The 22,297-nt window shown below is 45.4% G+C and overlaps 1 protein-coding gene across 1 annotated transcript in view; it reads left to right on the top strand.

The window, feature by feature from the left end:
* The window catches only part of DLGAP4 (DLG associated protein 4), a 117,432-nt gene that overhangs the window by 82,640 nt on the left and 12,495 nt on the right, over nt 1-22,297 (top strand). The window contains exons 5-8 of the mRNA XM_066587634.1: nt 4,655-5,007; nt 10,650-10,738; nt 13,900-14,273; nt 16,140-16,231. Coding sequence (XP_066443731.1) covers nt 4,655-5,007; nt 10,650-10,738; nt 13,900-14,273; nt 16,140-16,231 — 908 coding nt within the window. The remainder of the gene's footprint in view (nt 1-4,654; nt 5,008-10,649; nt 10,739-13,899; nt 14,274-16,139; nt 16,232-22,297) is intronic.

The raw sequence follows: 22,297 nt of genomic DNA, 5'->3' as shown, positions 1-22,297 counted from the left end.
TATGGCTTTGTAAATTTGCGAATGCCATAAAAATAAGTGACATTAGCGATGACAATGGACAACACACTTGTTAGTATAGAAGAAGCTAGACAGCTGTAACGAATAATACATGAAGTGTGTTTCTTGGTTGTCAGTTTCTAAAGTCTTTTGATGTGCAGAATGCGACGGGTCTGTTTTAATGAGTGGATCTCAAGGATCATGAAAGTGTAGGCCATTAGATGGCAACGAGGATGCTCGGCTAGGGCGACTCGTTACATGAATCCCTCTAGCAGTCGGTGACTATGCATTTGGGGCATGATCTGATTTTCATGTAGTCTTTTCCAATTAGGAGTTCTGTGATGTGTACCTCCTTGGGAATTCCGAGAGCTTCTTGTGGTGTAAAATCCTAGTTCTTGTAGAACAAGTTTGCGCTATGAAATGCTGGAAGCAACACTCGGAGCAAAACCATGACAGACGCCCAGTGTATAACCCCAACAAGGAAATACCCATAGCCATGTGATAGAGCGCCCAGACAAAGCCTTCAACACATTCTGCTTAGCAGAAGTGTAAAAGCCAGCCCCGTGATCTGGACAAGATTTCTTTACTGTCCCCCATAAGTCGGAAAGCGGATTGAAATGGGCTTGCCTCCCCACTGTAATAGCCGCTGACCGCCATTTGTAGAGCTTGTAGTTTCATCGGAGGATCCTTATTTGGAAAACTGTGACAGTATTCAAACCCCCCCTTCCTCCCACAATACTGATTCATAGCTGACAACAGCACATCTCCATTTACACGGGAGATGTGCTCATGAAACATGCAGATTATTGAGCATTTGCCCGTTCGTAAGGTGATCAGCAGCACCCTCACATGGGCAGATGATCATGTGAATGACCATGCACACATCTGCCTGTGTAAGAAGCCCTGTGCAGTTTCATCATTGGCAGCAGCACACCCCCTATTCACGTGGGGAGGTGTGCTGCTGACAATGCATTGATGTGTAGCTGAAAAATCTATCAATCAGCTGATGAAGGGCCTTTTGCTCATTCATCAACCAGTCAACTGCAGCTTCACAAAAGTCCGAGAATTGAGCAAGCAAACATTCTTCCAAATGGGCTAAATTGATTTTATTGCATATTCTCTGGGACTCAAACCCTTTAGGCAGACGGTAGGGCCCTAACATCCCTTCTCTCAGGCAAGTATGTTGCATCCAGATGGAGAATGAATGGCGAGATCTGTGAAGTTTACGGAAACCACTGAGCAATCTTGGTAAATCGGAGAAGGCGCCTTTTATAGATGCTGCAACGCCAGATTGTTGGCCAACTACTGCTGTTCTAGGTGTTTAGAGCTGCTTGTGGGGTCCAAAGCCGACAAACCAAGATGAAAAAGTAGACTTGCTATATAAGTCCTATTATGCGCATGGAGTACGACATAATGCGGTTTTCTATTCCCTCGTTCATCTAGGAAGGGTTGTGAGGTTGCTGATGATTTAGTGACTTGGTAATTGTTGTATCTGTGACAGAAGCTGCCATACACCACAATTATTCAGCTGTCATATAACCGCGATTGACACATGAATCTTCACATATGTGCAAAGCAGTTAGAAAAAAGTTGTCTCTGTTATTAGTTGTTTGCCGGATATTTACCAATCTAACAGTAGAAAGTGATTAAACCAAAATGCTGTGATCACAGCCATGATTATACAGTTCTATCGAATGATCATTCAGTTCCCATCTTGAAAAATCTCAACTGACCCATCCTACCCTTTAGTTATAGGAAAAGATTGGGATCCAGGTTCGTAACACTATATATACGGCTGCGCCGACCGCTACATCAGAAAAGCATGCAGCACTTTTTCTAATGTCCCAAAGCCGGGAAGCAGGCAGACCCCATTATAGTCAATGGGGACCCCCCCCATCTCTGTTCGGTTCCATCTCTGGGCATAACCGTTCCGTTGCAGGGATTTTCCTTTCCTGCTCCCCGAACATCCTTTTGATTGGGTTGTATTGATGAAGCTGGCTTGGTGATCATCTGATTGCGATGGGTCCAGCTGTTTGTGTAGCCTCGTTGTTTAATCCCCGCATGGTTCAGGTAGTCGGCTCAAGGTCGACTCAGTCTACCATCCTTCTGAGGTCCGTAAAACAAGTGCCCGGCTTGGTGGGGGCTAATAAAAAGTGTGTGTCTGTTTCCCCGAAAGTAGGTCCTACCCTGATAGTAAGACCTCCCCCTCCCAAAAAAAAATCAATACTCACCTGGTCCGTGGCATCCCAATAGTCTCCGGCGGTGCTGCGGCAAACTGCAGAGTCCTCCTCATCTGCCATCTCAGCTTCTTCTGGTGACAGGGCTTTGAATACCCTGCTTCCAGCAAAGCAAACACTATGATTAGCTCATTTGAGTGCCAGCTGTGATTGGCTGCTAGTACTTAATGATCCAATCAAAGCGCTCGCTTTGCTGGAGGCGGGGTATTCAAAGCCCTGTCACCAGAAGAAGCTGAGATGGCAGACTGGGACCAGGGGAGTAGAAGGCGCCTCCACCCCCCAAAAATAAGACACTGTGCCTCTTTTGGGACAAAAAAAATAAGACCGTCTTATTTTCGGGGAAACGCATGGCCATACATCTGTAGTACATTTTGCTGAATTATTACATGCCGGTCAGACCATGTACACCACGGATGAGTCAGGCAGGGAGCCTTGCTTTATGACGTTCATAGGCCCTCTTGGGATATATGGCTTGTCATTGTTAGGACAACGCCTTTTAATAGGCATCCAAGAGCACTTGCTGGCTTGTTTTCTTCTTAGGATATCCTTTTTCTTACCCCGTCTGTCTACACTGGCAGAATACATAGCACGGTAAATCATTTAATATTCTCCCCCTTGTGTTTTTAATTTTAGTCTTTAAGTTGTTTTGCTGCTATGAGCAGTCCTGAATATGTCACCGGCTGATGTGTGCAGGAAATGTAGGTCAGACATCAAGGGAAGCAATGGGGATACGGAGTCAGACACTAATCCCTGGAAGTGTCTGTGCTGGCTGCGGACTGTAATACGACGTGTCTGGTATGCAGCATGGATGCTCCGCTGTGTAACGTGGCGCTCGTCTTCACCCTATATGTTGCTGTCTGTTTGGATTGTTACGTCTTTCTGTAACGGTGCGTTAGGTTGCAGTATGTAAATTGTGTCCGAATACTTTTATAGACTAGGTTGCCTTCTAAAAAGTATTCCAAGTCTTCCCCCATTAGGTCTCTCCCTACTTTGTAAATGCTTCAGTTTTTCCGTGAAACATATGCTTTGTCTCCTACGGTGTCCTAATTCATAGCAGAACTTTGTGCCTTCCAACTCTTGAGTCTTACAGGGACATTGAAATTACTTTATACATTGATGTCTGTGCATTCTGAAAGCCTTTAAAACCCTGATCCATGTATGTCTAGGATTACCATGAGAGCCTTCACACAGCAGTATTTCCATATTCTGAGCCTTTTATCGCCAAGTCCCAGACGTATAAATGAAGGTAGCATAACGCAGCGCCAAAGTTACAGTTGAAATGGCTCAGAATCCCTTTTTTTTTTTTTTCCCTTGTTCCTTATTAGCATTGGTGAAGGCAAATCATTGCTGTTCTATAGCTGCAGCCGGTATGAACGTCACGAGTTGACGAGCGGGCGACAGCTGGTTGCAGAGTAAAGAAAAATAGGTGGTGTTCTGTCTGCGATTAAAGCGTTCAATTCCAAATTACTTAGGCTGGCTTTGCACTGAGCCATGATCGTCTGAAGTATTGCTCAAACCAAGCATTTTTTGTGTTAAATGTGATGGCTGTCCCGTGTAAATGCCAGACCTGACTGGGTACTGAGTGAGAAGTCGCTCAGTAGTCATTATTAGCTTCGTTCTAGTTCACAAAGCGACTAATTGGCAAGTTCTCACTCAGAGTAAACAGGCAGTCGCTCATCTTTGAACGACTTCCTGTTCACAATGAATGGAGGTGGCTGGAAGAGATTTCCGTGTGCACTCCACCTCATTCACTGAACTATCGCTCCTGTACAGAAAGACGTTTTGAGGTGACTGGCGGACGATTATGATATATTATACGTTGCCAAATTACCCAATCCCCACAATGCATTGGTAGTGTTAAACTACCAATGCACTATACCTGCTCTCTGATTGGCTAGCACTGTTCATGTGAGCAGTGCTGGTCAATCAGAGAAGTGCATTAGGTAGCTAGAAAATTGTATTGGTCTCTGCTGCTGGATCAAAGGGACATCCACATAGAAGGACCACAAGTAATGTGTTCTCACCCCTTCAGTCTAAGGACAAAATGTTAACCTGGAGCGTCACTTTAAATACCCAGATAGTTGGCAGCATAATGCCAATCGTGCACATTGTCCACATACAGCCAAATAATACACACAAAGAGCCATGCTTTGCCCACATGGTGTCAAACAGTGCACAGAGAGTCCCATAATTTGATGCTATGGAGCCTAACGATGGTAACCTATAGGTTGTGCTAGCCAAGTGTTTTGGAAAGTTGCTTTACAAGGCGAGTACACAAGCTGGAGGGCAAGAACAAATGACGGCGTAGATGCTGGCATGAACACTGTAAGCAATGATGTCAATGTTCTTGGAGTCCTACCGACGCTACTTATGACTGCATATTGTCCGTGTTTAACATGCCTTCTTCTCTGTTCTTACAGGCTCCTCTTGTCTGGTGGGTTACAAGAAGACCCCCCCACCTGTACCCCCTCGAACCACATCCAAACCCTTTATATCTGTGACTGTACAAAGTAGTACTGAATCTGCCCAGGACTCTTATCTGGATGCACAGGAGGGGCAGAGTGAAGGCAACAGCCAATCGGGGCTCAGCACATCCACTGAGAGCCTTGAAAGTACCCGGGCACCAAGTGTAACCCGAATTGGTCCTCCAACTCCCATCAGGCAAATCCCTCCTGAAATACCCCCTAAAAATGCAGCCGTGAAAAGCATCAAAGAAGAGCCGCGTGCCCCCGAGCCCCTCCCGAAACGCAAACTATCCTCCATTGGAATTCAGGTGAGTTTAGAATATGTAACATTGAAAGGGGTATTCCAGGTCTTTGCTATTGATGACCTAATCGGAGGGGATCCGCTGTCAGTGCAGTGTGCTGGATGTTCTATGTGGTCAGGCTGGATCTGTAATGGGCAGCTGTGCTCCTATTGACATGAACGGGAGCTGTGCCGGCCTGTCTCTGACAATGGGCAGGATGATCAGCGGGGATCCCAAGCTGCGGATCCATGCTGACAAGCTATTGCTGAGCTATCCTGAGTATAGGTCCTCAATGGTAAATGTCTGGAATACCCCCACTTGTAAGTTCCTCTTGGGAATCTTCCTTTTTTTTTTTTTTTGTCCAAGCCCTATAATACACTAAACTTTATTCTCATCTTTCCATATCTCGTCATACAGCTGCCCTATAGATATAGCACACAGCCGCATTCAGTAACACAAGAAGTTAATGGGTTTAGCTTCCTCTCGCTAGATCAGACTATTATATTAACAGATACTCTTACATAATATTATTATTGGAATCCATCCCGTTAGCCGGGAGTGTTCCAATAATAACCTGCGGGGCTTTAGGGAATTCTCCTGCCTACAAACCCTTTAGGAGATGCATGCTATTTCACTGTAAGGCCTCTTTCACACAGGCGTTGCGTCTTTCAGCCACCCGCATTGCAGTCAAAAAATCACATGAACCAAGTCGCGGCTAAATCTCGCCCATTCACACAGCCAGGTCCAGCATGTATACGTCGCAGCCCAGAATTCCATCGTTCAGGGGGAGAGTTTAGCGATGCTAAACTCTCTCCTGTTCTCTTCGCCGGCAGCTCCCATAGGCTTCTATTGCCACGATCAGCCGGCAAAGGGAGGGAGCAATGTGAGCCGCTGCTGAAGTCCCTAGGCTTCTATGGGAGCTGCCGGCTAATCGCAGCCAAAAGATAGGGCGAGACCTGTCTTTTCCGGCTGCGTGTAAAAGTGGCCGGCCAAAATCTGCAGCTTATGCGCTATTTTTTCTGGCTGGACTATTTTGCGCGCCGGAGAATTGCCCATCTGAACGAATGCATTGGAATCCAATGCTTCAGATGGTTGTGACTGTGTGAATAAGGCCTAACCTGTAGTGTGGACTCCATTGACAGAGTACAGGCTGCCATAAATGGCAGCTGGTGTTCTGATGAGCCTGCAGCGCCTGTCTTTTGAACCTATTCAGTATGCTGGTCTGTTCGGTATCTTCTGCGCTGTTCTCAGCTCTCCTTTGATTATAGTAGCGGTAAACAAGGCTTAGTTCTTTTCTATAGCCATGCTGCAAGAAAAGTGAGAATTTGCACTGTGGCTTCCCTTGCAAACAGCTGATCATGTAGGTTTCCACCAGTGGGAGCCCCAACTGTCCTCTTGTGTTATCTCCAGGGTAATGTAGAAACTGAACGTTTCTCTTAAAGAACTTGCCCATTGCTGTGGCTTGCTATTTGTCAGTGAACATTCTGCAATATATGCTTAAAGGGTTATCCAGCCCCAAGTTCATTTTTTGACACCTACTTAGGCGGGGCCCATGGGAACAATCCAAATTCCACATGCGGGTTCCCGCAGCGGAATCCAGCTGTGACCGCGGCCAGCGACACTGCGTACGTGCCTTCTCTATCTGTACTGCGGATGCTCGCCGTCCGCCATGCGCCGTACAGATTTATTTTTTTTTTTAATTGCATTTCCTGCACCGTCACTAGCGATGACGCGGGTACCCGCTAACAGTTTATGCTATCTATAGTATGTCTCATAACGCCACTCCTCTGTGATGTGGATAGGGGGCAACATCCATAGAGCTATATAAATCTCACGAGTGCGCAAAGAGATGAGTGTGCTGAATCTTCCCACAAAAGGGCCAAATGATCTCTGGACTGCGATCTCTTAGCACATGCACAAAATCTTAATCGCCCTGTGAAGGACGGCCATGACACAGAGGCAGAGAGGGTTGGCATTATGGGACCTACTCCAAGCAGCAGAGATGGCCCAGTTCTCACACCAGACGGGACAACGAGCATTGGCATGCAGTGCAGGAAATTGTTAAACCCTATTTGTAAAAAGATTACAGTTTTCGAACTACCTTTTACTAGTCCTAATTCACCTTCGAGGAATTTGTAGTTCATACAATTCTCTTTTGGGTCCATTCTACATTAAATTTTGAAATCGAAATGGACTTATTGTTGATGCAGTATAAAGCTACTGACTTCCTGCTCCTATTTCCGAGAGAGTATACACTATTTTCACATAATGGTTTTGTACTGCTGAGCGCGATTTCTGACTTTATATCACTTGACGTGTGCATCCGTGGTAGGAGTCCAAAAATACCTGCAGCATTCAATTAAAGGTACTTGATTAGAGCACTCGGAGAACACTGTGGGAAAAGGAGGCAAGTGTTCATTACAGTAATTGCTGTCTGTGAGAATACATCTCCTTTTATATTCAATTTCCATAGAGGAACTGGTTCCACCCATGTAAAAAAAAAAGTTAGCAGTTCAATGTAGAAATGCAGCTGTTGGGTGCAAAACCGGTCCTGCATTTTTGGGTCGGTGATGTTTTGTAGTTAATGCCAAGTCCAAACATAAGTGCTCTTCACCGCGGTGTGGAGGAATGGAAGTGACAACTGTTCTGCATGTATTTCTGGCTCAGAGCAATGATTTGTCACTTTCGCAGCACAGATTTCGTTCCTACTGTAAGATCTCACCCACCTCATGTTGATTCTATGTGACTATACATTTTTTAAGGGTGCGGTGGAGTAATTTTCTGTCCGCACCATTGAGTTACTAAAGATTTACAATACGAGAGTGAACAGCCTAAATTGTAGGTTTTCACCCTGAGCTACATGATCATAGTCTTGGGGGTACTTGGTTATAATGGAGTACGTAGCTTAACCTGTTAAGGACCAGGCACTGTAAATTTACGGCGCCTGGTTCTGGGCTTAAAGCCAAGCCATATGTAAAATTACTGCAGCGCTTTAAGCCTCCTGTCTCTGCACTGAATCAGAAGCTGGTCGGGTTGTCAGCCGTTAGTGACAGCTGATAACCCGGAGGAGAAGGCAGGAGGAGCAACAGAAATTTTGGTAGCTAGAGGGAAAAAAGATGGGTCCGTAAAACCACCACATTGGTAACATCCCTAAAAAATGTCTGTTCCTTAAAGGGGTTGTCCCGCGCCGAAACGGTTTTTTTTTTTTTTTTTCAATAGCCCCCCCGTTCAGTGCGAGACAAACCCGATGCAGGGGTTAAAAAAGAAAACCGGATAGTGCTTACCTGAATCCCCGCTCTCCGGTGACTTCTTACTTACCTGGTGAAGATGGCCGCCGGGATCTTCACCCTCGGTGGACCGCAGGTCTTCTGTGCGGTCCATTGCCGATTCCAGCCTCCTGATTGGCTGGAATCGGCACGTGACGGGGCAGAGCTACGAGGAGCCGCTCTCCGGCACGAGCGGCCCCATTCAGAAAAGAAAGAGACCGGACTGCGCAAGCGCGTCTAATCCGGCGATTAGACGCTGAAAATTAGACGGCACCATGGAGACGAGGACGCTAGCAACGGAACAGGTAAGTGAATAACTTCTGTATGGCTCATAATTAATGCACAATGTATCTTACAAAGTGCATTAATATGGCCATACAGAAGTGTATACCCCCACTTGCTTTCGCGGGACAACCCCTTTAAGGTACAAAACAGCCTGGTCCTTAAGGGGTTAAGGATGTAAAGACCTGCTAGTCTAGATCTTTTCACGCTACTTAATTATGGTGAAGTCCCTTTCGTGGCCCTTGAACCATTTGGAGTAAGTGTGCCCTGATCATGAAGTGCAATTTCCAGGTACGTGATAACAGTCAGATACTGCACTCTATATAGGTGCTAAGAAATCTTTTCTACTCCCCCTTACAGAAGTTTGTAACACTGGCTGCATGCAGGATGGAGATTTGGCTGCGTGTTAGGGAAGCCAATACTTTTTACCTTTGATGTAGTAGAAAGTGCTGATCTGTGCCAACCATCAAGTGTAGGCAGGACAGCGTAGAGATAAGGGATGCTTTTATTGGCTGAGTAGATTAAAGATGCAAGCTGTTGATGGCTTCAATCTCTTTAGGCATTTAGGAAGCTACATAAACCATCCTGAAAGCTTGGAAATTGAACATACTTCTAGTCTATTACTATTTATATAAAGACCAGTAAAGGTTTCACTTGACTCTTTGCAATCCAATTGTTGATTCACGGTTTCCTAGGGGGTTTTCTCTTTCTGCCATTATACAATGACGCCACCTGTTGGCTAGAGCCAGTACTGCAGTATTGGACAGGCCCCCAACAACAGAGCGGCCAGTAATATACAATAAGAATACCCTGCCGGACGTCTTCCGAAATCAGAAGCTGTACAGCCTTCAATCGGAATGTCTTTACACGTCAGACAATGGATTTTTTTTTGCTTTTTCCCTCTCCACTTAAACGCATGCATTTTGGGTTGCTGATTTTTTTTATTTTTTTTTTTTGCAATAGGTTTTAGTTCAAAAGTTTGCACTTTTTTTTTTTTTTTTTAATCTTCTGCAGCTTCTACATATCATTGTATATGGAAGCTGCAGTCCAAGGATGGCTTTTACATAGTACAACTAGCATCCAAATAATTTCCTAATAGAGCTTTAGCAACTATTTCAAGTGACTCTTCAGACATCGGTTGTCCCGTGTAAAGCGAATTTAAGGCCTGACAGTTGTCCAACAATTATCGCTCCTGTGTTTTAAAACACAAGCAACAATCGTTCAGTGACTGGAGGTGGAGTCCGCCGAAGATCGCTTCCAGCTGCCTGTTTACTGTGAATGGATGCATAAATGAATGACTGCCTGTTTACACAGGCCAATTGTCATTGGATTTGTGTTTGCCTAAACTGAACGACTAAGATAAGCATGTGAATTATCATTCCTCGTTGAGTTGCTGGCAGCGTTTACACACAATCCAGAGATAAACTGAACAATAAACGTTCCGTGTAAAAGGTTCCTCCAGTCGTTTAGGAGTTTAGGCATGCTTGAAACTGAACGCTGATTATTTGATGTAAACGGCAGCCGTTCAGTACTAAGCAGCCGCTACTTACAGTGAATAGAGGGAGGGGGCTGGGGGGGGACTCGCCTCCAGCCGCTCCAGCACCCCTGCTGACCGCACTCTGAGCGATCCAGCAGTACAGGAGCAAATATACACGGGGACGAGTGTCGGACATCGTTTGCCTGACACTCGTCCCGTGTAAAAGGGCCTTAAGCAACAGTCCAGCTTTACTGACTGATCTACTGAGACTCAGTCTGCAGTATCTATATACAGTGATATGTAGAAACTGCAGAAGACAAACTGTACAACATTTTTAAGGAAATGCTATTGTTAAAAAGATTGCCAGCTCAAAATACATACATGTAAGTGAGGGGAGTGCCCCCCCCCCCCACGGTATCCATAGGTTTTAACTCTGTTTTACCGTTAATGATGCAACACGTTCAGTAATATTGAGCAATGTTTTCCACTGTTTTTGACAGTATATTTATAGGCTGGTTGATGGAACATCTCTTGGGATGTGTTATCGTCTATCAGTAAGGAAAATGTATTCTCCTGATACTACTTTATGGTCACGTCCTGATTTATCTTGTTTATTATAACTTTGTTGTATCTCTCTTACATAGGTGGATAGTATACAACCAGTGCCTGTTCCCGAGCTGCCCCCTCCCGCCAAATTTCAGTCCATCGGAGTCCAAGTGGAAGAAGAGTGGAGGTAAACTTGAATCCTATTGTACAGGGATACTTGCAAAACGATATATAGTAGAAAAGCTTGTTGCTTTCAGATCAATCTGATTCCAAGTCCTCATTAACAAGCAGCCCTATAAAGGGAACCTGTCACCATGGAAGACCACTAAGTTCCGATTGTGTTCCAGGAGGTGATGGGGAGCTGTGTGTGGGGTTTAAATTGTACTCAACCAATCCTCGGCTCCTGCGGTGTCTTCCAGGGAAGTCTCCACAGGGTCTGGAAACTTCACTTTTCAGACTGCTGTGTATGCATCCTCCTATAGAAGTCTATGGGAGGGTTCACACACAGCAGTCTGACAGTCAAGCTTTCAGACTGCGTGCAGACTTCAGGGGAAGACCCCACAGGTAAAGCAATGCCCCTTTAAGGCCCTCTTTCATAGCCTTTGGTCGTTCATGTTTGTCTGCCAGTTGTGCCATTTAAAAGGGCCAATGATCCACTAACTAACGAGCCAACTCTAGTCATCAGCTGATTGTTTTTCTTTGATCCAGGGGCTATTCTGACTGCCAGATTTGGAGTTGTAAAATGTAGGATAATGGGCTCCATGGGACAGAAATGGGTCTTTATTTCAGTTTTACTTACTATGTGATAAATGCATAACTGCTGAGGATCCGACTGCTGGACGGTTCAGTGGTTGCAAAAATGGCAGCATCAAGTCCCCTTCGTGAATAGGGCAATAATGTGCATTTGTGACCTCTGCTCCGTTCACTTCTGCGGACTTAAGACCCGTTTACGCGCAATGATTACCGCTCAAAATTCGTCCAAAAGTGAGCAATTTCCGTTATGTGTAAAAAAACGAAACTATCGCTCATTCGTCGTTAGCCATTGTTTTTAAGCTGACTTTCCGGTCAGCTTAAACAGCCTCGTTAGTGCTCGACGGCTTCTTGTCCTGTGTGACACCTACTCCCTAGGAAGCAAGAAGCCAGTGAGCCGCTGGCAGGACTTTCAGTTTGAATGCACTGCACGAGCGCTAATGACCTTAGTGGTGACGTCCGGCGCTCGAGCGGCCGTCCAAACCTGTGTAAAAGGGCCTTTATGGAGATAAGAGTACAGCGCTCAGCTACCTCCACAGACTGTGAACGTAGCGGTGCGCACTACTTCTCCATTCATAAGATGGACTTTGGGGGGCCGCTGCTCTCATGAACCCTGTGGTTCTAACATTTATCACATTCTGTGGAAAGATGATAAAGCGTTTATCCCACTAAATACATTTAACTTTATTTAGAAGTTTAGCGTGGTAGAAAACTGTGATCACTATGTAGCCCCAACTAGTCCCTATGTTAAAAAAAAAAAAAAAAAAGTTGCAGGGTGTGTGCCCCTTCACAGTCTGATACTATTGGCTCTCATTAGACACCATCAGACTTTGTAAGGACACAGCCTGTTGACAAGGGAGGTGATGACTCCCACTTGGCAGTTCATTCATGGCTTCCAGGAGGAGTATCAGAGGAATAGCACCACACAAGGACCTATGGATAGAGGCTTCAGCATTACTTTTTTTTTCACTGTGAATACAAGTTTTAGTACAATGCACGTGTCAGGAGAGCAGATGGGCCCCTTTAAGGCTAGTTGAACTAGTATTGGTATAATATTCAGTAGGAATGGATGTTGGCAAATGTGAATTCTCTAATCTTGTCATTTGATCTTTGTATGCTTGTTCTCCTTTTGTTCTCTACATTTGCATAATAGTTGCGTGCGGCAGTGCAGCCAAGATGAACTCATTGTGCATGCTCACCGGCGGGGCTATAAATACAGAATCAATATTCTGGCCCTCTCTAGCACTTTTAGTATGTTTCTCAGAAAAGATTAATAAGCTGGTGTTTTGCTGGAGCACTTAGTACAATACTAGCGCACATTGTACCCATTTTATCATGGTAAGTGGATAACTACGTCCTTCAGCTTTATAGAGATGGGAAGGGAAGTTCTATGTCCTTCTATGCTGCTATCAGTAGACTTGCACTGTGCAATCAATGATTTGGTATTGAGGTGGGTAAGCTGGACAAGTTGGCTGGCTTTGCTTCACTGATGCCAGGCAGCTGCTGCACAGCCATCACATAATTTAAACGTTTAGATTCTATAGAACCATGGCAGCTGCCAAAACCTTAGCAGTCGTGGTGTGCAGCCATTGGTGGAAGATGCCCACAAGGGTAGGATATTGAACATTTAACTGATCAGAGCTATCCTGATCTTCAGGATGGCTCATCAAATGTTGATTGGCGGGGTCAAGACCCCCCCATAAACATCCGTCTGAAGAGGCGAGAATGAGCACAATAGCCTCTTCTCGGGTATGCAACGCCACAGTCATCAGTCACATGGCCTGAGAGCAGCTCCGTTCCATTCAAGGGAATAGGATGGAGCTGCTATAATGGGCATAGCCACCATACAATGTATAGACTGCAGCCGCTACTGTGCTCACCTGAGCACTACTGTCACTTCCGTTAGCTGAATGATGGGAGGCCTGAGTGCTAGAACCCCGTGGATTAACCATTGGGGGGGCCTGAGTGCTAGAACCCCGTGGATTAACCATTGGGGGGGCCTGAGTGCTAGAACCCCGTGGATTAACCCTTGGGGGGGCCTGAATGCTAGAACCCCGTGGATTAACCCTTGGGGAGGCCTGAGTGCCAGAACCCCGTGGATTAACCCTTGGGGAGGCCTGAGTGCCAGAACCCCGTGGATTAACCCTTGGGGAGGCCTGAGTGCCAGAACCCCGTGGATTAACCCTTGGGGAGGCCTGAGTGCCAGAACCCCGTGGATTAACCCTTGGGGAGGCCTGAGTGCTAGAACCCCGTGGATCAACCATTGGGGAGGCCTGAGTGCTAGAACCCCGTGGATCAACCATTGATGACCTAACTTGAGGATAGGGGATCAGTAGTTTAGTCCCAGAGCTGTTAAGTAGATCTATCTCTTTACCACATTACTGCTTTAACCATTTTGCATTTTTATCTATAGTCCTTTTTTGTTCTGTAATTCCATGCAATTCTTTTTATAGACCTAAAGGGTCACCCTAGCCAGAGACCCTTGTGGCATACCCTACGGATAGTGTGTGTTGTGTTTTTATTGTTGCCTGCTGTTACTATTTCAGAAACTTTTATAACCCCCCCCCCCCCCCCTTTTTTTCCCTCGTCTGCCAACAGGAATAGTCGATCGAGCAGTATGACGTCCAAGCAAGAAACAGATTCAGATACGCAAGAGCCCAGCAATTCATCTGACAAGAGTGTTCCTGACTGCCCACCACCTCGCCAGCCTGCCCCCGGTCCTCCAGTGCCCCTCCCCAAAAAGCACCTCTCCTATGGAGATGGTGGGGAAACAGAGGCCTCTGCCCTTCCTCCTCCTGACCCTTGGCTGGACTCTGCAGCCTCTCCCCCCTCTACTGAGCCTGCCCAGGCGGGCGCTTGCCGCAGGGACGGACACTGGTTCCTGAAGTTGTTGCAGGCTGAGACAGAACGGCTGGAGGGCTGGTGTAAGCAGATGCAACGGGAAACCGGAGACAACAACTTGTGTGAAGAAGGTATTCCATCTAACGCCATGTCATTCCGGATCATAGATATCTAGTTGATCGTAAACAAAAGCATAAAAGTATCGGCTAACATTAGACCAGCAACGCGTACAAATTGGGTCATTTAATAATGGTTGGAATGGAGTCCTCCGTCACGTTTCCTTGCAGACTTGTCAATATAGAAACTGAAGTCCTCTTTCAGGACTCTGGCTTTCACTTTTAGGCCAGCTTCACAGGGGTGTATTGATGTGTGTTTGCATGAAGGGCATTGCATTTTTTGCGCCTTTTTTTTTTTTTTTTTAATTGCACGCATGCACTGTGGGAAAATACCATTTAGGATGCGTGCCACCAAACCTGTTGAAAGTTATTTGCATTACTTATTGCGCACACTAATTTTGCACACAGCGCAAGTGTGTTTGTGTGTATAAGCCCTGCATTTAGCTGCGCGGATTTGCGATCTGCATCCATCCGCCTGTCGCTCCCTCTTCCCCCATGCAGTCTTCAAATCATTGCCCAGAAAAATCTGTGCCGTATAAGCTGCAGCGTGGGTTCTCCTTTAAATGAATGGTACACGGATTTGACGCAAAATCGGCACAGATTGCATATTCGCATCACGCCCCACAATGTGAACAAGGCATAAGGCCCAATGTCCACGGGTGGATTTTTGCTGCGGAATCCGGAGCTGGCGCTCCATTCCGCAGCAATAAGCCTCCATAGTATTCTATGGTAAAAAGATTCCTTCATGTCCACAAGCAGAAACCAATTGCGTTTACCGCTCGTGGATACAAAATCGCAGCATGCTCTATTTTGCTGCAGTTGCCGCACGAGTGGCTTCCATTGAAGTTAATGAAAGCCGTCCAATCCGCGGCCCGTCTACAATTGATATTGCGGATGGGCGGTAGACTCTGCAAAAAAACAGGAGTTAAAAAAAAAAAAAATCTACTGCGCATGCACACATCCGCAGTACAGAAAAAAGCCCCGGACAGGTAAGCAGGTCCTCTGCCAAGGGCAGGGTCGGATTCCGCTGCGGGCTTCCGCCTGCGCAGTCTGACCCGCCCGTGGACATGAGGCCTCTGTCAGAGTAATTTCACAAGCTCCCCATTCTGCACATATGCAATAATCGAGGGCTCCGTCCACACTGTGCTTTTTACCACGTAATCAATGCAGAATTCGCAACAAAGCCACGTCTGTCAATGACCCATTGATTTGAATGAGAATCTGCTGTCTAAATATTACTTGCATCTAAATGAAAGGGACAGTCGAAATCTGCGTCAGGGGGGGGGGGGGGGGGGGGATAAAAAATGAAAACCTGTCACTCCTCGGTGCAAATTCGATGCTGAATCCATCCCAGTACGTCCTTATATACAGTGAGGCTAATCTTCGTGTGGATCTGTGGCGCTAGCATTGTCCATCTGAGCACACATCCATACTTCAGCATATGTGGTTTTTCTTCGAAATGTATCTTTTCCCTAAGCAGATTTCTCCTAAAGGATTCCTTGACTGGTGACCTTTAACACTGAGCCGATTACCATAGACAGTAATGATTCTCCTTATCGCTATGACCTTTTTGAATTGCTTTTTGTTTCTTTTAACTGTTTTATTAAAAATCCTGTTTGTTTTTTTTTGTTTTTTTTTATTTTTTTTAATTCTGCCGTAGAAGCTTCCTAATATAGAACTGTGTAGATCCACATACAAGCGTGTGATCTAGTTTTGTGGCGGCACACAATCCCCTATGGTGATCAGGCGTTGCCATGAGTCCTTTCTCTGTGAGAACATAGTGCCAGTAGCCCATCTGGCAAAGTAGAAGCTAATTCATGACCCAGATAAGCATTTCTCGCTTAAAATGTGCTGATTGTGACCTCTGCCTTCTGCTTGCAGTGATTGGGAAGGTTCTCAGCGCTGTTGGCAGCGCTCAGCTCCTGATGTCACAGAAGTTCCAGCAGTTCCGTGGCTTGTGTGAGCAAAACCTGGTAAGGCATCCATACAAATGGAATTGAGTGTTTCTCCTATGTGCGATGGATAATGTATTGTGAATATATTGTAATACTTTTTTAATGATTAACTATTTATGGTGCAATAAAATGTAAGACCGGTTTGAGCCATTCAGTCGGCCAGCTTTTTGAGAGCCTAATAGCTAGGGAAGCTGACAACCCCCTCCGTAATTCCCATCTGACTGTGGGGCATGGAGATGAAGCTCTAAGGCCTCATGTCTGATGATTTTAAATCCGCAGTGGATCACCCGCCCGCGGATCCACACCCCATAGGGATGCATTGACCACCCGCGGGTAGATAAATACCTGCGGATGGTCAATAAAAGTGATTTAAAAAAATCCGGGAGCATGAAAAAAAATGGACATGCTCCATTTAGGTGCGGATCTCCCGCGGGGATGGCTCCCGCAGGCTTCTATTGAGGCCTATGGAAGCCGTTCGGATCAGCGGGAGACCCGCGCCTGAATTAAACTCACCTGCTCCGGGCGATGCAGATCTTCCTTTCTTCGCGGCAGGATCTTCTTTCTTCGGCCCTGCAGATGTGCCCCACGCATGCGCGCGGCACGCTGCCGGCGTCCCGAAGACAGAGGATCCAGCCGCGAAGAAGAGAAGACCTGCACGGTTCGCTGTGGGTAAGTTGTTTTTTTATTTTTTATTTATTTATTTATTTTTTTTCTGATTTTACTGCCTTATGTCCGGGGGGCAGGAGGGACCCGCTACAGATTCTCCACGGAGAATCCGTAGCGGGCCTGATTTTCCCTGTGGACCTGAGGCCGGCTGCACACAAACGAGAGTCCGCAGCGGCCATGACTGCACCCGGCATCTGCGCGTACCTGTCTCCTGTCTTTATCTGTACTGTGGTCAGACGTGTGCAAGGTCTACTACGTTCAGAGAGACATGTGCAAGACAGATTTTTTTAAAATCGTTCTTCCCGCGCCGTTGCTGGGTGATGACACGGGTACCTGCGACCTATCTGCAATGTGAATTGTGGATGCGCTGCGAGTTGAGCGGCTTCCGTTGACCACCAATTCCACAATACAAATCCGCTCTCGTGCAGCTGGCCTTGGTGAATTAGATTTCCCTTTCTCTTCACGTATAGTAGAGACTTTTACACGTTCGTTGCCCAATGTAAACCCGCCCAGCTATTGAACAACATATGACGACACTCCTCCATTGTTCATCACCTCTTTTATGTGGGCATAAGAATTATTTGTCACTGGCACGTCCCCTTGTATAAACGGAACGTGCCACCGACAACAATGCAAACTGGTTCAGACAATCAGTCATTCGGATAATCCACTGCATGATGTAAAACTAAAAACTCTGATTCGCTAGGTCTTCGATTGGCGCTCATTACAGACAATAACCTTTCCGTGTAAGAAGACTTTACATGTCACTGTGCTGGATGACACCATGTAGTAACGAGACTTTTTTTTTAGACTGACGCGTTTCCTGCCAGGAGCCAGTGCTAACTGACATTGCATTGTGGTCGGCAGCACATCCCCCGTTGACACAAGATGGCGTGCTGCCAGCAGCCGATGGGTTTTGGTGCGGCGTAAAAGATGTGATCACCTGGCAAATGATCAGCACCTTAAAGGGATCCTGTCAGTTGCCTAAAGCACCATCAACTAACTTATGGTGCTGTTAGGCAAGGTGACGGGGAGCAGTTTTTGTTTTTTGTTTTTTTATACTCTCCGGCTTCCTGATGCCCAACACTGACATCCATGTGCCGCACGAGAATCTGACTTTTTTTTTTTTTTTTTGAGTGTCTACCGTTTGCTTTTTTGGTATTCTTGTATAGAAGAGCACATGAGACTCTGAAAAAAAATCAGATTCTGCTGCGGACTTCGGCGGTGGGTACCGCAAGAACCAGGAAGCGGGCATGTACACAAAAAATCTAGCACCAGGCTCCCTGTCACTTCACATAACAGCACTCTAAGTTAATTTTTGGTGCTTTAAGGCCCTTTTGCACGAGCCGATTACCGCTCGGATTCCCGCGATGCCGCAAGAATCTGAACGACTATTCAGTGTAAATCATGCCTTGACTGAAAGACGAATGAGAACTTGGCTTGTCATTCAGTTTCCGCATGCAGAAAACTGATCAGCAGATCGGCCTGTGTTAATGGGCAGTTGTTGATTTACGAATGGCTGCCGACTTACTGTGTGTGGAGGTGGGTGGGCTGGAACGACCCCCGGTCTACTCGGCCTCCATTTGTTGAGCCTTTGTTTGTAATGGGTACTGGATTACTCCCTAGTATAATTTCATGTTCAGGAAGTTATGGGCAATATACCAGTGCACAGAACACAATATGTGGGTGAACCTCAATGGAAGCAAGAGTCCGCTAATGCTGAGAATAGGAATGTGGTCCTGGCAGGAGTGGTGGCCGGGGTGACCACTGATACCTTCTTCTGTCTTGAGCTTTGGCACAGTTTTTGCATAATACATAGGTCTTCATATATGTGCATTATACATGTAATGAAAAGTACAGCTAAAAGACTTGTGGCCCATACTGTAGCATAAAACATGCGCAAGGTCATAAACCTCATGGGGTAGAAAACGGTCCATCTATTTTTGACTTGTTCATCGTTGGGATAGACTTACCATAATATCTATTATGACTTGCACATTCCTGAATAATTGATCCTAGAGTTTAATTCTGGTCCGACTAAATTATTCAGTTGCATTACTGTTGACCTTGGATTCAGCCATTTTAGATATGGGTCTAAAGGGAACGGATGTGGTTCTCAGCATTAGGAAGTTCTGTGAGACCTGGACAAGAAGATCCCAAGAATAGAACCTCAGCCCGGGGCACTTCTAGAAGACTAATTTCTCTGCCTGGCCAGATGAGCTTCCTCTGCGTGGCAGTGTCTTACGGAACTACATGAATCCTCCTACTCTTGTCTGTCTTCTCTGATATTCCAAGGCGCCACTGTCGGCCCATTGCCGCCCTACAACGCTTTTTTGCTTAGTTCTGCTATTGTATTTGGTATATCTTGGTTCTGGTATTGTATCGAATGTACTGAGGTTGGTTCATGCTTCTAGGTGCTTGTTTTTTTTAATTTTTTTTTCTTTCTAACACTGTATTAGACTTGGTTCTGGTATTGTATCCATGTTCTGGGGCTACATCTATATTATTGGCTTGTTTTTATATTTATTTACTGATCTGTTCTAGTTCCAGAATACAGGCTGACTAACACAGATTGAGGTCAGTGAGTTGGGACTTCCATTGATTCCTTAAATTTTGTAGGACCGGTGCAGGTCCGAGGGGACATGGCACCCTGTGCTGAATTTAACCCTTTCCAATCCAATTTGTATCCTGGTTTTCCTAGGGGGCTTACTCTTTTTCTGCAATTATACATCAGCGCTATCTGCTGGCTAAAGCCAGTAGTGCATGAGGTGACACTTTGGATAGGCTCCAACAGCAGAGGGGCTGGCAATATACAATAAGAGAACCCTGACGGACGTCTTCCAACATCGGAGCTGTACAGCCTTAAATCATAATGTCTTTAGACGTCAGTGGATTGGAAAGGGTTAAAAAAATTAAATTTTTTTGGTGCTTTGTCCCCTGGTCATAAGATGTATAACTTTTTTCTCATCCCCCTCTAACACTTGACTGAGGGCTTTTTGAAAACAAAAGAGAAGCCTTTACCGTAAATCAGATCTCTCTTTAATTCATTGTGGACGTCCGTAAAGATGAGCTGTTCAAGGTGGCAGCAAGATTATAGGATTTGTCCGCGGCTACAGATAAAATTCCCAGAAAAATGGTTATTCAGCCAGTAAGGGGATTTACGTTCTCGGTAGAGATGCGGCGTGGGAGTGAGTTTAGCATGGATTGAGGTGATGGTTTCTTGGTTGTGTGGGAGGAAGTTGCGGAGTTTAAGGATGTGTTGTAATTGATGAATGAAGCCAAATGGTTTCAATGGAAATGTAGTAAAACCGTCATTTCTTTTTGTGTTTTATGTCAGTTTTGATGCACTTGTGCTGTTTGATTTATCTCCATATACGTTTGCATTGTGGAGTTCTGATCCTTTTATTTGTGCCTTTTTCCAATGACTGCTTAGGTTGTGCGATAATGACATGGGTTCTTTTAACAAATTTGCCACTTTTAAAGAGCATGTCAACTGGAATATGCTGTCCAAACCGCAGGCAACATGGAGGAGCTGGGGACGTTACATTAAAATATATGGTTTTATGGGGAAAGATTCTTTATAACTTGTGTTCATTTCTATCTCTGCTCATTCTGAGCTGAACAGTCCAATGGGCGGAGCTATCAGTCGCTGACGGCTCCCCCTTGTGATGGGACCGCCCACTGGACCTCGAAGCCTGGAATGAACAGGGATGTACATGAATAAAATACAACTTCTACTGAATCCTTTCCCATAAACTATATATCGCCCCGCTCAGCCGCTCCTGCTCTATAACATGATGCCGGCACAATGGACGGCATCTTTTTTCAATGTGACCTTTTCCCTTTAAAGTCTTGGACTGGGCTCACACAGGCGGAGTCCGCTATCGGCGTCCTCCTCGCGCAAAACACGGCCATTCAAAGGCATTGACTTTTTCACTCAGTCACAGATACAAATTCAATTTTTCTTTGAGCGGAGGAAAAAATTGCTGCGCACTCTGTTCGTGTGATTTAAGTCGATGAAGGCCGCCCGGCCCGCAGCCCATACACAACTAATATTGTGCTGTCGGTACCCACATCGTTGCTAAGTGATGGTGTGGGAAATATAAATGCATTGGAGAAAAAAAAAAAAACTGTTCTGCCCATGTCAGAGGGGAGCGACTGCGGTCATCCACAATACAGAAACCGCAGGGCCGCCGGCTCGGCTCACATTTACCCTTTTGGAACCTTTTTTTATTTTTATTTTTTTTTGTTTTCTCTATACAGTAACATCCAATACATCTTCTCTTAATTCTTTAAATCTCCAATTCTTTTGTGTCCAGCTCTTACGCAGCCCTTCACATTGCCATAGTCTACAAAGACCTTGTATGTGGTTTAGGCATGAGGTCATGTTACACATTTGTCACACGGACGGCATCCATCTTTTAGTATTGGTGCATGTCGAACAAGTTGGTCAAGCTCTATCCTCCACAGTTTGTCCCCAACCAGAGCTGGATCAGTCCAGGAAAAAGTAGGTCAGGTTTGTACAAGATCGTTTCACACAAGCTGCAGAAAGTGGTTTTATTCTCCATTTCTAGGCGAAGTCTGAAATCTTATAATTGCAGTGGAAATCTGTACATGAATGGATATTCTCAGTGCATATCTGACCTATATTCACCCAATACATTCCAGAGGATCGCTCATTCAGCTTTCATCCTGCTGGTATACATCAGAAAACAGTTTTTCTTTTTAACTCTAACTTTTTTTTTTACTTTTTCTGCGCAGAGAAATCTAGCAAAAAACGTATCCTGCAAGGTGTGTGTGTTTTTTGTTTTTTTTAAATGTAGGACCCTACAGGTGCCGTATGTCACTGTGTGCCTATAAGTGGCATATGTTAGAGCTAGACTTCTGATGGAGGTGTAAATCCATTATTAATCCAGGTCAAGAGGACAAATTATATCACACACCCTAACCGCTCCCTCTTGCTTGGTGCCATCTGACGTACGTGTAGATCGGATGTGCGTGGGGATTGGATAGAGCAGGCTGAAAAGATGAGCCACCTCTATACGCAGCAGGTGTTGGTTGTCTGATAACTCAGATCCCAGCCATTAACCCTGTAGGGATTGCTTCCTCCCACCTCCAACCCTTTTTTATTTCTCCCTATTCTTGGTTTTTCTAACCGCTTTAAAAAAAAAAATCATAACTTTTATTTATCCACCAATGTAGCTGCATGAGGGCCTTATTTTTGGGGGGTCGAGTTGTATTTTTCACTGATACTATTTAATGTACCATATAGTGTACTCAAAAATGTTTGTAATTTCTAAATGGGGGTGAAATGGGGCAAAAATAGTTTTCTACCATCTGTAGGTGCGTCTTGTTTTTTATGGTATAAATACTACGGCAAAAGTTGCATAATTTTATTCTGTGGGTCAGTACGATTAC

The sequence above is a fragment of the Eleutherodactylus coqui genome, chromosome 13 (assembly GCF_035609145.1).
Source record: "Eleutherodactylus coqui strain aEleCoq1 chromosome 13, aEleCoq1.hap1, whole genome shotgun sequence".
In the NCBI taxonomy this organism is placed as follows: Eukaryota; Metazoa; Chordata; class Amphibia; order Anura; family Eleutherodactylidae; genus Eleutherodactylus; species Eleutherodactylus coqui.
The sequence above is the reverse complement of the archived record's forward strand: the minus strand, read 5'-3'. Positions and strand labels throughout refer to the sequence as shown.